The sequence below is a fragment of the Oncorhynchus tshawytscha genome, unplaced genomic scaffold (genome assembly GCF_018296145.1).
Source record: "Oncorhynchus tshawytscha isolate Ot180627B unplaced genomic scaffold, Otsh_v2.0 Un_contig_2591_pilon_pilon, whole genome shotgun sequence".
Taxonomy (NCBI): domain Eukaryota; kingdom Metazoa; phylum Chordata; class Actinopteri; order Salmoniformes; family Salmonidae; genus Oncorhynchus; species Oncorhynchus tshawytscha.
Window position 1 is genome coordinate 310,001 of NW_024609749.1, and position 12,633 is coordinate 322,633.

At 43.7% G+C, this 12,633-nt stretch overlaps 1 protein-coding gene across 1 annotated transcript in view; it reads left to right on the top strand.

Annotated features, from left to right (window-relative positions):
* Positions 1 to 12,633, top strand: part of LOC112217229 (plexin-B2-like) — a 186,203-nt gene that overhangs the window by 152,049 nt on the left and 21,521 nt on the right. The window contains exons 17-25 of the mRNA XM_042317554.1: positions 1,169 to 1,317; positions 1,963 to 2,089; positions 5,487 to 5,623; positions 5,847 to 6,035; positions 7,306 to 7,414; positions 8,585 to 8,794; positions 9,537 to 9,716; positions 10,250 to 10,386; positions 11,598 to 11,698. Coding sequence (XP_042173488.1) covers positions 1,169 to 1,317; positions 1,963 to 2,089; positions 5,487 to 5,623; positions 5,847 to 6,035; positions 7,306 to 7,414; positions 8,585 to 8,794; positions 9,537 to 9,716; positions 10,250 to 10,386; positions 11,598 to 11,698 — 1,339 coding nt within the window. The remainder of the gene's footprint in view (positions 1 to 1,168; positions 1,318 to 1,962; positions 2,090 to 5,486; positions 5,624 to 5,846; positions 6,036 to 7,305; positions 7,415 to 8,584; positions 8,795 to 9,536; positions 9,717 to 10,249; positions 10,387 to 11,597; positions 11,699 to 12,633) is intronic.

A 12,633-nucleotide genomic window follows, 5' to 3' on the forward strand; every position in this document is an offset into this window, starting at 1 on the left:
CTTCAATGTTAAATCATAATTATGTAAAATTCTGGCAAGATAATTACGGTCTTTGTTAGGAAGAAATGGTCTCGACACAGTTCACAACGAGCCAGGCGGCCCAAACTGCTGCATATACCCTGACTCTGCTTGCACAGAACATAAGAGAAGTGACACAATTTCCCTAGTACTACTGTAACGACTGTTCACTACTATATATACACTGAACTACTACTGTAACGACTGTTCACTACTATATATACACTGAACTACTACTGTAACGACTGTTCACTACTATATATACACTGAACTACTACTGTAACGACTGTTCTACTATATATACACTGAACTACTACTGTAACGACTGTTCACTACTATATATACACTGAACTACTACTGTAACGACTGTTCTACTATATATACACTGAACTACTACTGTAACGACTGTTCTACTATATACACACTGAACTACTACTGTAACGACTGTTCACTACTATATACACACTGAACTACTACTGTAACGACTGTTCTACTATATATACACTGAACTACTACTGTAACGACTGTTCACTACTATATACACACTGAACTACTACTGTAACGACTGTTCACTACTATATACACACTGAACTACTACTGTAACGACTGTTCTACTATATACACACTGAACTACTACTGTAACGACTGTTCACTACTATATACACACTGAACTACTACTGTAACGACTGTTCTACTATATACACACTGAACTACTACTATATACACACTGAACTACTACTATATACACACTGAACTACTACTATATACACACTGAACTACTACTGTAAGGACTGTTCTACTATATACACACTGAACTACTACTATATACACACTGAACTACTACTATATACACACTGAACTACTACTATATACACACTGAACTACTACTGTAACGACTGTTCTACTATATACACACTGAACTACTACTGTAACGACTGTTCTACTATATACACACTGAACTACTACTGTAACGACTGTTCTACTATATACACACTGAACTACTACTGTAACACCTGTTCACTACTATATACACACTGAACTACTACTGTAACACCTGTTCTACTATATACACACTGATGGCACTGACCATTATTCTACATTAATCTACCACACTCATCTAAATCATCCCCTCTCTCTCTCTTCCCCACAGATCATCCCTCGTTTCGGGCCTCTGAACGGTGGGATAGTGGTGACCATTAAAGGGTCTAACCTGGGCATAAAGAAGGAGGACATTAAGAAGGTGACGGTGGCTGGAGTGGACTGTGTTCACCAGGGGGACAGATACTCTGTCTCCACCAGGTATAGTGATAGTGGGGGTAAAATGAATAATCACAGCTGTCGTCCAGGGGTTTCATCCCGTTGTCAAGATCAGTGGTTTCAAGTTTGTTTCTGTCCATTTTTGACAAGTTGACAAGATTGTGCAGAGCTGTCATCAAGGCAAAGGATGGCGACTTTTTAACAATCTCAAATATAACATGTATTTTAATTAACACATGTTTTGGTTCCTACATGAATCCATTCATCCATCCATTCATCCATCCACTTTCATAGTTTTGATGTCTTCCCTATAATTCTACAATGTAGAAAATAATAAATAAAGAAAAACCCTTGAATGAGTACAGTAGGTGTCCAAACTACTGTACGTCTTTTCAACTTTAATTCACAACCGAAAATGAACTCGATTTAAACGTCTATAAAATACATATTTTAGATGTCTTTTCAACATCATTTTGCTTACTGGGACTATTCTCGGTTTGTGAAGGGGGGTGGCATTTTTGGTCTCGCCAGAACGGAAAGGACCGGCCCTGCCTCTAATGGACTTTTATGTCCAGCGAATAACATATTTTATTAAACACAACATTTCGATGGACAGTATGTCTGCTTGTGTGTGTGGTGGAGAAACCGGGCCTTTGTCTTACTCCAGCTGTTCTGTGTCTTCTCCAGTGTTGTGTGTGAGATCGGTCCGGTCCGGTCTTCAGTGGACCACCCAGGTCCCATCAACCAGGGGGTAGTGGAGGTGGAGGTGGAGGGGGACAGGAGAGGGCGTTCAGAGGTCCTCTTCACCTACAGGGTACGTTTCATACAGCTACAGGGCCATTCTTTACCCCAACATGAATCCTAACTGTTGTAAGAGTCAGCTCTGCTCAGTGCTCATACAGCCACTATGTTAGTCTCTCTCTGCTGGTTTTACATCTCCACGGTCATCAATGTACTTAGTTCTTAGGAGATGCTCTTAGAATTCAGAATATCTGTTGAAAGGAAACAGAATTTAACGGGGGAATTTAACGAGTATAATGATTGACTCAAAAACACATCTATAATGGGAGCCTATTTCACTTCATGGTAAATATTTACACTAATTTATTTTGGGGTTCGTATTTTCTTGTTTGTTTGTTTCTGCCAAAATAACAATGTCCCCATGAGAATGTACTGAGCTACTTATCCTTTTTATAGATTTGATCAAAGCTTCAGATTTTCTAGGGAACATAACATTATTTTGCTCTCTCTCGCTCTCGTTTGCTCTATCGCTCTCATTTGCTCTCTCTCCGTCATTTTAAGTTGGTCTGCTCCAGATCTGGCTGTCTACTCGCAATACTTAGTACTGTATTTTCTCATCAAACAGTACTAAGTGGTGTTCAGTACCTGTGTTGTGGTGATAAAGTACTAAGTGGTGTTCAGTAGCTGTGTTGTGGTGATAAAGCGGTGTTCAGTAGCTGTGTTGTGGTGATAAAGTGGTGTTCAGTAGCTGTGTTGTGGTGTTCAGTAGCTGTGTTGTGGTGATAAAGTGGTGTTCAGTAGCCGTGTTGTGGTGATAAAGCGGTGTTCAGTAGCTGTGTTGTGGTGATAAAGTGGTGTTCAGTAGCTGTGTTGTGGTGATAAAGTGGTGTTCAGTAGCTGTGTTGTGGTGATAAAGTGGTGTTCAGTTGTGGTGTTGTGGTGATAAAGTACTAAGTGGTGTTCAGTAGTGGTGTTCAGTAGTTGTGGTGTAAAGTTGTGGTGTTCAGTAGCTGTGTTGTGGTGTTCAGTAGCTGTGTTGTGGTGTTCAGTAGCTGTGTTGTGGTGTTCAGTAGCTGTGTTGTGGTGTTCAGTAGCTGTGTTGTGGTGATAGTGGTGTTCAATAGCTGTGTTGTGGTGTTCAGTAGCTGTGTTGTGGTGATAAAGAACTAAGTGGTGTTCAGTAGCTGTGTTGTGGTGTTCAGTAGCTGTGTTGTGGTGTTCAGTAGCTGTGTTGTGGTGTTCAGTAGCTGTGTTGTGGTGTTCAGTAGCTGTGTTGTGGTGTTCAGTAGCTGTGTTGTGGTGTTCAGTAGCTGTGTTGTGGTGATAGTGGTGTTCAGTAGCTGTGTTGTGGTGATAAAGTACTAAGTGGTGTTCAGTAGCTGTGTTGTGGTGTTCAGTAGCTGTGTTGTGGTGTTCAGTAGCTGTGTTGTGGTGTTCAGTAGCTGTGTTGTGGTGATAGTGGTGTTCAATAGCTGTGTTGTGGTGTTCAGTAGCTGTGTTGTGGTGATAAAGTACTAAGTGGTGTTCATTAGCTGTGTTGTGGTGTTCATTAGCTGTGTTGTGGTGTTCAGTAGCTGTGGTGTTCAGTAGCTGTGTTGTGGTGATAGTGGTGTTCAGTAGCTGTGTTGTGGTGATAAAGTACTAAGTGGTGTTCAGTAGCTGTGGTGTTCAGTAGCTGTGTTGTGGTGATAAAGTGGTGTTCAGTAGCTCTGTTGTGGTGATAAAATACTAAGTGGTGTTCAGTAGCTGTGTTGTGGTGTTCAGTAGCTGTGTTGTGGTGTTCATTAGCTGTGTTGTGGTGTTCATTAGCTGTGTTGTGGTGTTCAGTAGCTGTGTTGTGGTGTTCAGTAGCTGTGGTGTTCAGTAGCTGTGTTGTGGTGATAGTGGTGTTCAGTAGCTGTGTTGTGGTGATAAAGTACTAAGTGGTGTTCAGTAGCTGTGGTGTTCAGTAGCTGTGTTGTGGTGATAAAGTGGTGTTCAGTAGCTCTGTTGTGGTGATAAAATACTAAGTGGTGTTCAGTAGCTGTGTTGTGGTGATAAAATACTAAGTGGTGTTCAGTAGCTGTGTTGTGGTGATAAAGTACTAAGTGGTGTTCAGTAGCTGTGTTGTGGTGATAAAGTACTAAGTGGTGTTCAGTAGCTGTGTTGTGGTGTTCAGTAGCTGTGTTGTGGTGTTCAGTAGCTGTATTGTGGTGTAGCTGTGTTGTGGTGTTCAGTAGCTGTGTTGTGGTGTTCAGTAGCTGTATTGTGGTGTTCAGTAGCTGTGTTGTGGTGTTCAGTAGCTGTGTTGTGGTGATGTGGTGTTCAGTAGCTGTGATAAAGTACTAAGTGGTGTTTAGCTGTGTTGTGGTGTGTATTCAGTAGCTGTGTTGTGGTGATAAAGTGGTGTTCAGTAGCTGTGTTGGATGTGGTATTCAGTAGCTGTGTTGTCGTGATAAAGTGGTGTTCAGTAGCTGTGTCGTGGTGATAAAGTACTAAGTCGTGTTAGGTAGCTGTGTTGTGGTGATAAAGTACTGCTATTGTGGTGATAAAATAAATACTAAGTAGTGTTCAGTAGCTGCGTTGTGGTGTTCAGTAGCTGTATTGTGGTGTTCAGTAGCTGTATTGTGGTGTTCAGTAGCTGTGTTGTGGTGTTCAGTAGCTATGTTGTGGTGTTCAGTAGCTGTGTTGTGGTGTTCAGTAGCTGTGTTGTGGTGATAGTGGTGTTCAGTAGCTGTGTTGTGGTGATAAAGTACTAAGTGGTGTTCAGTAGCTGTGTTGTGGTGATAACGTGGTATTCAGTAGCTGTGTTGTGGTGATAAAGTGGTGTTCAGTAGCTGTGTTGTGGCGATAAAGTGGTATTCAGTAGCTGTGTTGTCGTGATAAAGTGGTGTTCAGTAGCTGTGTCGTGGTGATAAAGTACTAAGTGGTGTTAGGTAGCTGTGTTGTGGTGATAAAGTACTGCTATTGTGGTGATAAAATAAATACTAAGTAGTGTTCAGTAGCTGCGTTGTGGTGATAAACCAGTGAAGGGGAATGGGACATGACATGAGGTCTAACTGGTGGTCCCAGTGGGCTCTGGGTTGTTAGACAGTGGGCTCTGGGTTGTTAGACAGTGGGCTCTGGGTTGTTAGACAGTGGGCTCTGAGTTGTTGGACAGTGGGCTCTGGGTTGTTGGGCAGTGGGCTCTGGGTTGTTGGACAGTGGGCTCTGGGTTGTTGGACAGTGGGCTCTGGGTTGTTGGACAGTGGGCTCTGGGTTGTTGGACAGTGGGCTCTGGGTTGTTGGACAGTGGGCTCTGGGTTGTTGGACAGTGGGCTCTGGGTTGTTAACTGTAAAACACTTTGGGTGAAAACATCTGCCAAATAACCATATAGAATGTTAGAAGGTCAGGAGAGGAGTTTTTCCTTGTCAGGTCATGCAGTCAAGAAAACGTCCAGGACCTAAGTATGTTACCTTATCACTGATGTCTCATCTCTTATCCCCTCCAGGACCCCATCCCTGAGAAAGTTTCCCCCCTGAAGGGCCCTGTGGCCGGGGGAACAGTCATCACTATCTCTGGGAAACACCTGGATACGGCAAACAAGAATGATGTCATTGTCACCGTGGGGGGAACGCCCTGTGAAGTGTAAGGATGATCATACTTGAGTCTTCCAACCCCTGCAGGTTGCTGTCTGGACAGGTTGAATCATGTCCTATTCACTTCTTCTCTCAAGGCCGACCTCTGAAATATATTAGCCATACAGTAAATGTGTTTGACTTGTTCCTTTGAGATGACCTTCTCTCCCCTCAACACTACGACCCCAGTTTGACCTTTCCCATGATGCTCTCTGTCCCCGTTTCTCCCTCAGGTTGTCGTTTGGCAGTGAGATCACCTGTGAGACAGGTGTATACAAGGGACAAAAGGTTCCATTGGAGTCCCTGAGAGTCTCGGTGAGGTATGGGAAGAGCACCACCAAGGACGTCCCCGTCACCTTCAACTTCCAGTACTCTGAGAACCCCAAACTCACGGACTACAGCCCCAAGACCAGCTTCGTATGGTGAGTGGAGTCCACAGTGCCCCAGAGAGGGTGGAAGTCAAAGCACCTCTTTAAGCCAAGCTTGAGTTGAATGCAAAACAGTTTGAAGAGGATAATTAAATGACCGTTTCTTATGGGACACATTCAGGTCGTCCCTCTTTCAAAACGTTTCAAAAGGTTTCTCCTGTGTTGTGCTTCCTAACATGACCCTGATATATGGTGTCGTCGTCTAGTGTTTCAGTGGAGGCAGGAGGATTACATGTTAGTCATTTAGCAGACGTTCTTATCCAGAGCCGCATAGTTACTGCCGTCATCTTGAGATGGCTAGGTGGGACAACCCATGGGGCGGCAGGTAGCCTAGTGGTTAGAGCGTTGGACAGGTAACTGGGAGGTTGCAAGATTGAATCCGCGAGCTGACAAGGTAAAAATCTGTCGTTCTGCCACTGAACAAGGCAGTTAACCCACTGTTCCTAGGCCGTCATTGAAAATGAGAATTTGTTCTTAACTGACTTGCCTAGTTAAATCAAAATGAATCAGTCATAGTACTGGAAGGACATGTTTCATCTGTCTATATCTTCAAAGTCCCAGCTAGTAAGAGAGAAAAGAGTCAAGTGCGAGTGTTGGTTCACAAAATATGTTTTCAGAAGACGGGCAGGGACTCTGCTGTCCTAGCTTCAGGGGGAAGCTGGTTCCACCATTGGGGTGCCAGGACAGAGAAGAGGTTGGACTGGGCTGAGCTGGAGCTGCCCTCCCGTAGGGGTAGGAGAGCCAAGAGACCAGAGGTGGCAGAACAGAGTACTCTGGTTGGGATGTAGGGTTTGAACATAGCCTGAAGGTAGGGAGGGTCAGGTCCTCTTGCTGCTCCGTAGGTAAGTACCAGGGTCTTGTGGTGGATTCAGCTTTGACTGGAAGCCAGTGCAGTGTGTGGAGGAGCGGGCTGACATGGGAGAAGTTAGGAAGGTTGAACATCAGGGAGCTGACATGGGAGAAGTTAGGAAGGTTGAACATCAGGGGGCTGACATGGGAGAAGTTAGGAAGGTTGAACATCAGGGGGCTGACATGGGAGAAGTTAGGAAGGTTGAACATCAGGGGCTGACATGGGAGAAGTTAGGAAGGTTGAACATCAGGGGGCTGACATGGGAGAAGTTAGGAAGGTTGAACCTCAGGGGCTGCAGCGTTCTGCTGAGTTGCACAGGTTTGATGGCACAAGCAGGGAGCTCAGCCAACAGAGAGTTGCAGTAGGATCATGTGTGTTGTATTGAGAGCTGACGTGTGTTGTCTGGTGTTTCAGTGGAGGCAGGAGGATCGTGTGTGTGGGCAGTGGTTTTGACCTCATCCAGAGAGCCACCATGAAGGTGCTGCCCTCTGCTGATGACTTCTCTCAGTCCCCTCCTGTTGAGGTCAGTACACACTACTCACTACTATTACAATACACCTAATGTTATCATTCTAGAGTCCACTCCTATTATACAATACACCTAATGTTATCATTCTAGAGTCCACTCCCATTATACAATACATTACATGTTATCATTCTAGAGTCCACTCCTATTATACAATACATTACATATTATCCATTCTAGAGTCCACTCCCATTATACAATACATTACATATTATCCATTCTAGAGTCCCCTCCTATTATACAATACATTACATATTATCCATTCTAGAGTCCCCTCCTATTATACAATACATTACATATTATCCATTCTAGAGTCCCCTCCTATTATACAATACATTACATATTATCCATTCTAGAGTCCACTCCCATTATACAATACATTACATGTTATCCATTCTAGAGTCCACTCCCATTACACGTTACATGTTATCCATTCTAGAGTCCACTCCTATTATACAATACATTCCACAAGTTCTCTGTTTCCTGCCAGTAGTGTATTCTAGAGTTCACTCCTATTATACAATACATTACATGTTATCCATTCTAGAGTCCACTCCCATTACACATTACATGTTATCCATTCTAGAGTCCACTCCTATTATACAATACATTCCACAAGTTATCTGTTTCCTGCCAGTAGTGTATTCTAATCCCTCTAGTGTCCAGTACTCTAGCTGTGGTATTATCCGTGGCAGGTAGCTAGCATGTCCTAGTGTACAGTACTCTAGCTGTGGTATTATCCGTGGCAGGTAGCTAGCATGTCCTAGTGTACAGTACTCTAGCTGTGGTATTATCCGTGGCAGGTAGCTAGCATGTCCTAGTGTCCAGTACTCTAGCTGTGGTATTATCCGTGGCAGGTAGCTAGCATGTCCTAGTGTCCAGTACTCTAGCTGTGGTATTATCCATGGCAGGTAGCTAGCATGTCCTAGTGTCCAGTACTCTAGCTGTGGTATTATCCGTGGCAGGTAGCTAGCATGTCCTAGTGTACAGTACTCTAGCTGTGGTATTATCCGTGGCAGGTAGCTAGCATGTCAACAGTGACTCAGTGAGTTGTATGTTTTTGTCTGTGACTACAGACTTCTCTGTGAGACTAGACACAGTGTCCTGCCAGGAATTAAATATCTTTCTCTCTCTCTCTATTCTAACTTTCTCTGCCCTCTTCTCCAGTTCATCCAGTATGCCGTACATAAGAACGACACTGTGCTGTTGTTTGACAGTCCAGTGGTGAACAGGTCCTCTGAGACCCAGTCCTTTAGGGCCTTCCTCCAGCTAGACAATGTGATAGAGGAACTGAATTCCTTTGAGTACCACCCCGACCCATTCTTCAATGAACTGACCAAGAACATCATCACTGAAACCTCCATCATCATCGTTACGGTAAAGAACAGTAACACTACTCTTATGGGGTTGTGTTGTCATGGTTACTGTTTAGGAGTTTTTGGGGGTTATTTCTGGTAATACTCGCTTATCGTTTTCCGTGGGCCATTGTGGCTTAAATGTTATTCTGCTTCAGCCTCCCGAGTGGCACAGTGGTCTTAGCTGTGCCTCTAGAGATTCTGGGTTCGAGTCCAGGCTCTGTCGCAGCTGGCCGCGCCTGGGAGACCAATGGGGCGGCGCACAATTGGCCCAGCGTCGTCCAGGTTAGGGAGGGTTTGGCCGGCAGGGATGTCCTTGTCTCATCGCGCACTAGCGACTCCTGTGGTGGGTCGGGCGCAGTGCACGCTGACACGGTCGCCAGGTGTACGGTGTTTCCTCCGACACATTGGTGCGGCTGGCTTCCAGGTTAAGTGGTCAAGAAGCAGTGCGGCTTGGTTGGGTTGTGTTTCGGAGGACACACAGCTCTCGACCTTCGCCTCTCCCGAGTGCGTACGGGAGTTGCAGCGATGAGACAAGACTATAAACTACCAATTGAATACCACGAAATTGGAGAGAAAAAGAACAAACAAACAAATGTATTCTGCTTTGTGACTATGATGTCCCCTCAGAGAGAAAAGGCTATTATAGTGCATTGATATTGATATAATTAATATCAATATTGAGATAATCATATCTGCTTTTACAAATGATTGCATGTCCCTGCAGTCCTGAGGTTAACGACCAGCCACCTCTTTCTCCCCAGGGTCGTGGTTTCAGCAAGGCCATGACAGCTGAAGAAGCCCAGGCGTTCGTGGGAGATGCGTCCTGTAAGGTGACCATCCTGCAGGATGACAAGCTGTTTCTGGAAGCTCCGTCCACCCAGCCCAGAGCCCGCTCCAAACGCCAGCGCAGAGACACCAGCTCCGACCCTTTGGACCTAACGGTGACAACACTGGCCTTCTGTCTAAACCCAAGGCATAGAGAGAGAGGTTTCAGGCATTAGCACGGGACAAGCTGATATGTCTCTCTGGCTCTCAACATGTATTTCAGATAGGTGCTTGTGTTCCAGTACATTTCTATCTAAATCAGGGCTGTCCAAACTTAATCCAATGTCCTGTTACAGGCATTCACTTCAGTCAAGGCAGTAACACACCTGGTTCAACCATACAATAATCCTAGTCTTCTGACCGGGACCACTCAGTCCTGACAGAGAAATATCACTATCAACACCTTGATGTATATCTGACTCTCCACAATTATACACGTCTTGTAGCGAATGAGCTTTCTTCTCTTTGCCTTTAGCTGACTTGAACTCTCTTTCTGTCCATCTCTCTCTCTCTTTCTGTCCATCTCTCTCTCTCTTTCTGTCCATCTCCCTCTCTCTTTCTGTCCATCTCTCTCCCACACTCCCCCTCATCTCTCTCATTCCCTTGCTTTCTAAATCTATCTTTCTTTCTCTCCCTCCCTCCCTAACAGATAAAGTTTGGTAATGGTGAGTGGGTGGTGGGCTCAGTGAACTATGAGAGGAAGTATGAGGTTCCTTTGGCTATCATCATCCCAGCTGTCATCGTCCCTATGCTACTGTTCATAGCTGTGTCCGTCTACTGCTACAGGTACACAACTACACTTCCCATCAAGCACCACTCATGTAGTTCTGATGGGTGAATTGTTTTTAGTTCACCCGGTGAAATGGGTGTCTGGAGTTTACACTCTAGGACCAATGAAATAATCTCATGTGCAAACTACAGATTCACATAGAACAGTTCTGTACTCTAATGGACTGTTCCTATGTGTTAATGTCTGTACTCTAATGAACTGTTCCTATGTGTTAGTAGTCTAATGGACTGTTCCTATGTGTTAATGTCTGTACTCTAATGAACTGTTCCTATGTGTTAGTAGTCTAATGGACTGTTCCTATGTGTTAATGTCTGTAGTCTAATGGACTGTTCCTATGTGTTAGTAGTCTAATGGACTGTTCCTATGTGTTAGTAGTCTGATGGACTGTTCCTATGTGTTAGTAGTCTAATGGACTGTTCCTATGTGTTAGTAGTCTGATGGACTGTTCCTATGTGTTAGTAGTCTAATGGACTGTTCCTATGTGTTAGTTGTCTAATGGACTGTTCCTATGTGTTAATGTCTGATGGACTGTTCCTATGTGTTAATGTCTGTACTCTAATGCACTGTTCCTATGTGTTAGTAGTCTAATGGACTGTTCCTATGTGTTAATGTCTAATGGACTGTTCCTATGTGTTAATGTCTGTACTCTAATGCACTGTTCCTATGTGTTAATGTCTAATGGTCTGTTCCTATGTGTTAGTAGTCTAATGGACTGTTCCTATGTGTTAATGTATGTAGTCTAATGGACTGTTCCTATGTGTTAGTAGTCTAATGGATTGTTCCTATGTGTTAATGTATGTACTCTAATGCACTGTTCCTATGTGTTAATGTATGTACTCTAATGCACTGTTCCTATGTGTTAGTAGTCTAATGGACTGTTCCTATGTGTTAATGTCTGTAGTCTAATGGACTGTTCCTATGTGTTAATGTCTAATGGACTGTTCCTATGTGTTAATGTCTGTACTCTAATGAACTGTTCCTATGTGTTAATGTCTAATGGACTGTTCCTATGTGTTAATGTCTAATGGACTGTTCCTATGTGTTAATGTCTGTACTCTAATGGACTGTTCCTATGTGTTAATGTCTGATGGACTGTTCCTATGTGTTAATGTCTGTACTCTAATTGACTGTTCCTATGTGTTAATGTCTGTACTCTAATTGACTGTTCCTATGTGTTAATGTATGATGGACTGTTCCCATGTGACAGGAGGAAGAGCCAGCAGGCAGAGAGAGAGTATGAGAAAGTGAAACACCAGTTGGATCATCTGGAGGAGAGTGTGAGAGACCGCTGCAAGAAGGAATTCACAGGTATGTTCACACTATCACACACACTATCACACACCATACACACTGCTATAACATTACACACACACTATCACACACTATCACACACCATACACACTGCTATAACATTACACACACTATCACACACCATACACACTGCTATAGCATTACACACCATACACACTGCTATAACATTACACATCATACACACTACTATAACATTACTCACACACTATCACACACCATACACACTGCTATAGCATCACACACTATCACACACCACACACACTGCTATAGCATTACACACACTATCACACACCATACACACTGCTATAGCATTATACACACACTATCACACACACTATCACACACCATACACACTGCTATAACATTACACACACACACTATCACACACCACACACACTGCTATAACATTACACACCATACACACTGCTATAACATTACACACACACTATCACACACCACATACACTGCTATAACATTATACACACTTACACACCACATGCACTGCTATAACATTACACACACTATCACACACTATCAAACACCACACACTGCTATAACATTACACACACACTATCAAACACCACACATACCACACACACTGCTATAACATTACACACCATACACACTGCTATAACATTACACACACACTATCACACACCACACACAGTGCTATAACATTACACACACTCACACACCACACACACTGCTATAACATTACACACACACCACACACACTGCTATAACATTACACACCATACACACTGCTATAACATTACACACCACACACACTGCTAACATTCACACACTATCACACACCACGCACAGTGCTATAACATTACACACACACTATCACACACCACACACACTGCTATAACATTACACACACACTATCACACACTATCAAACACCACACACACCACACACACTGCTAT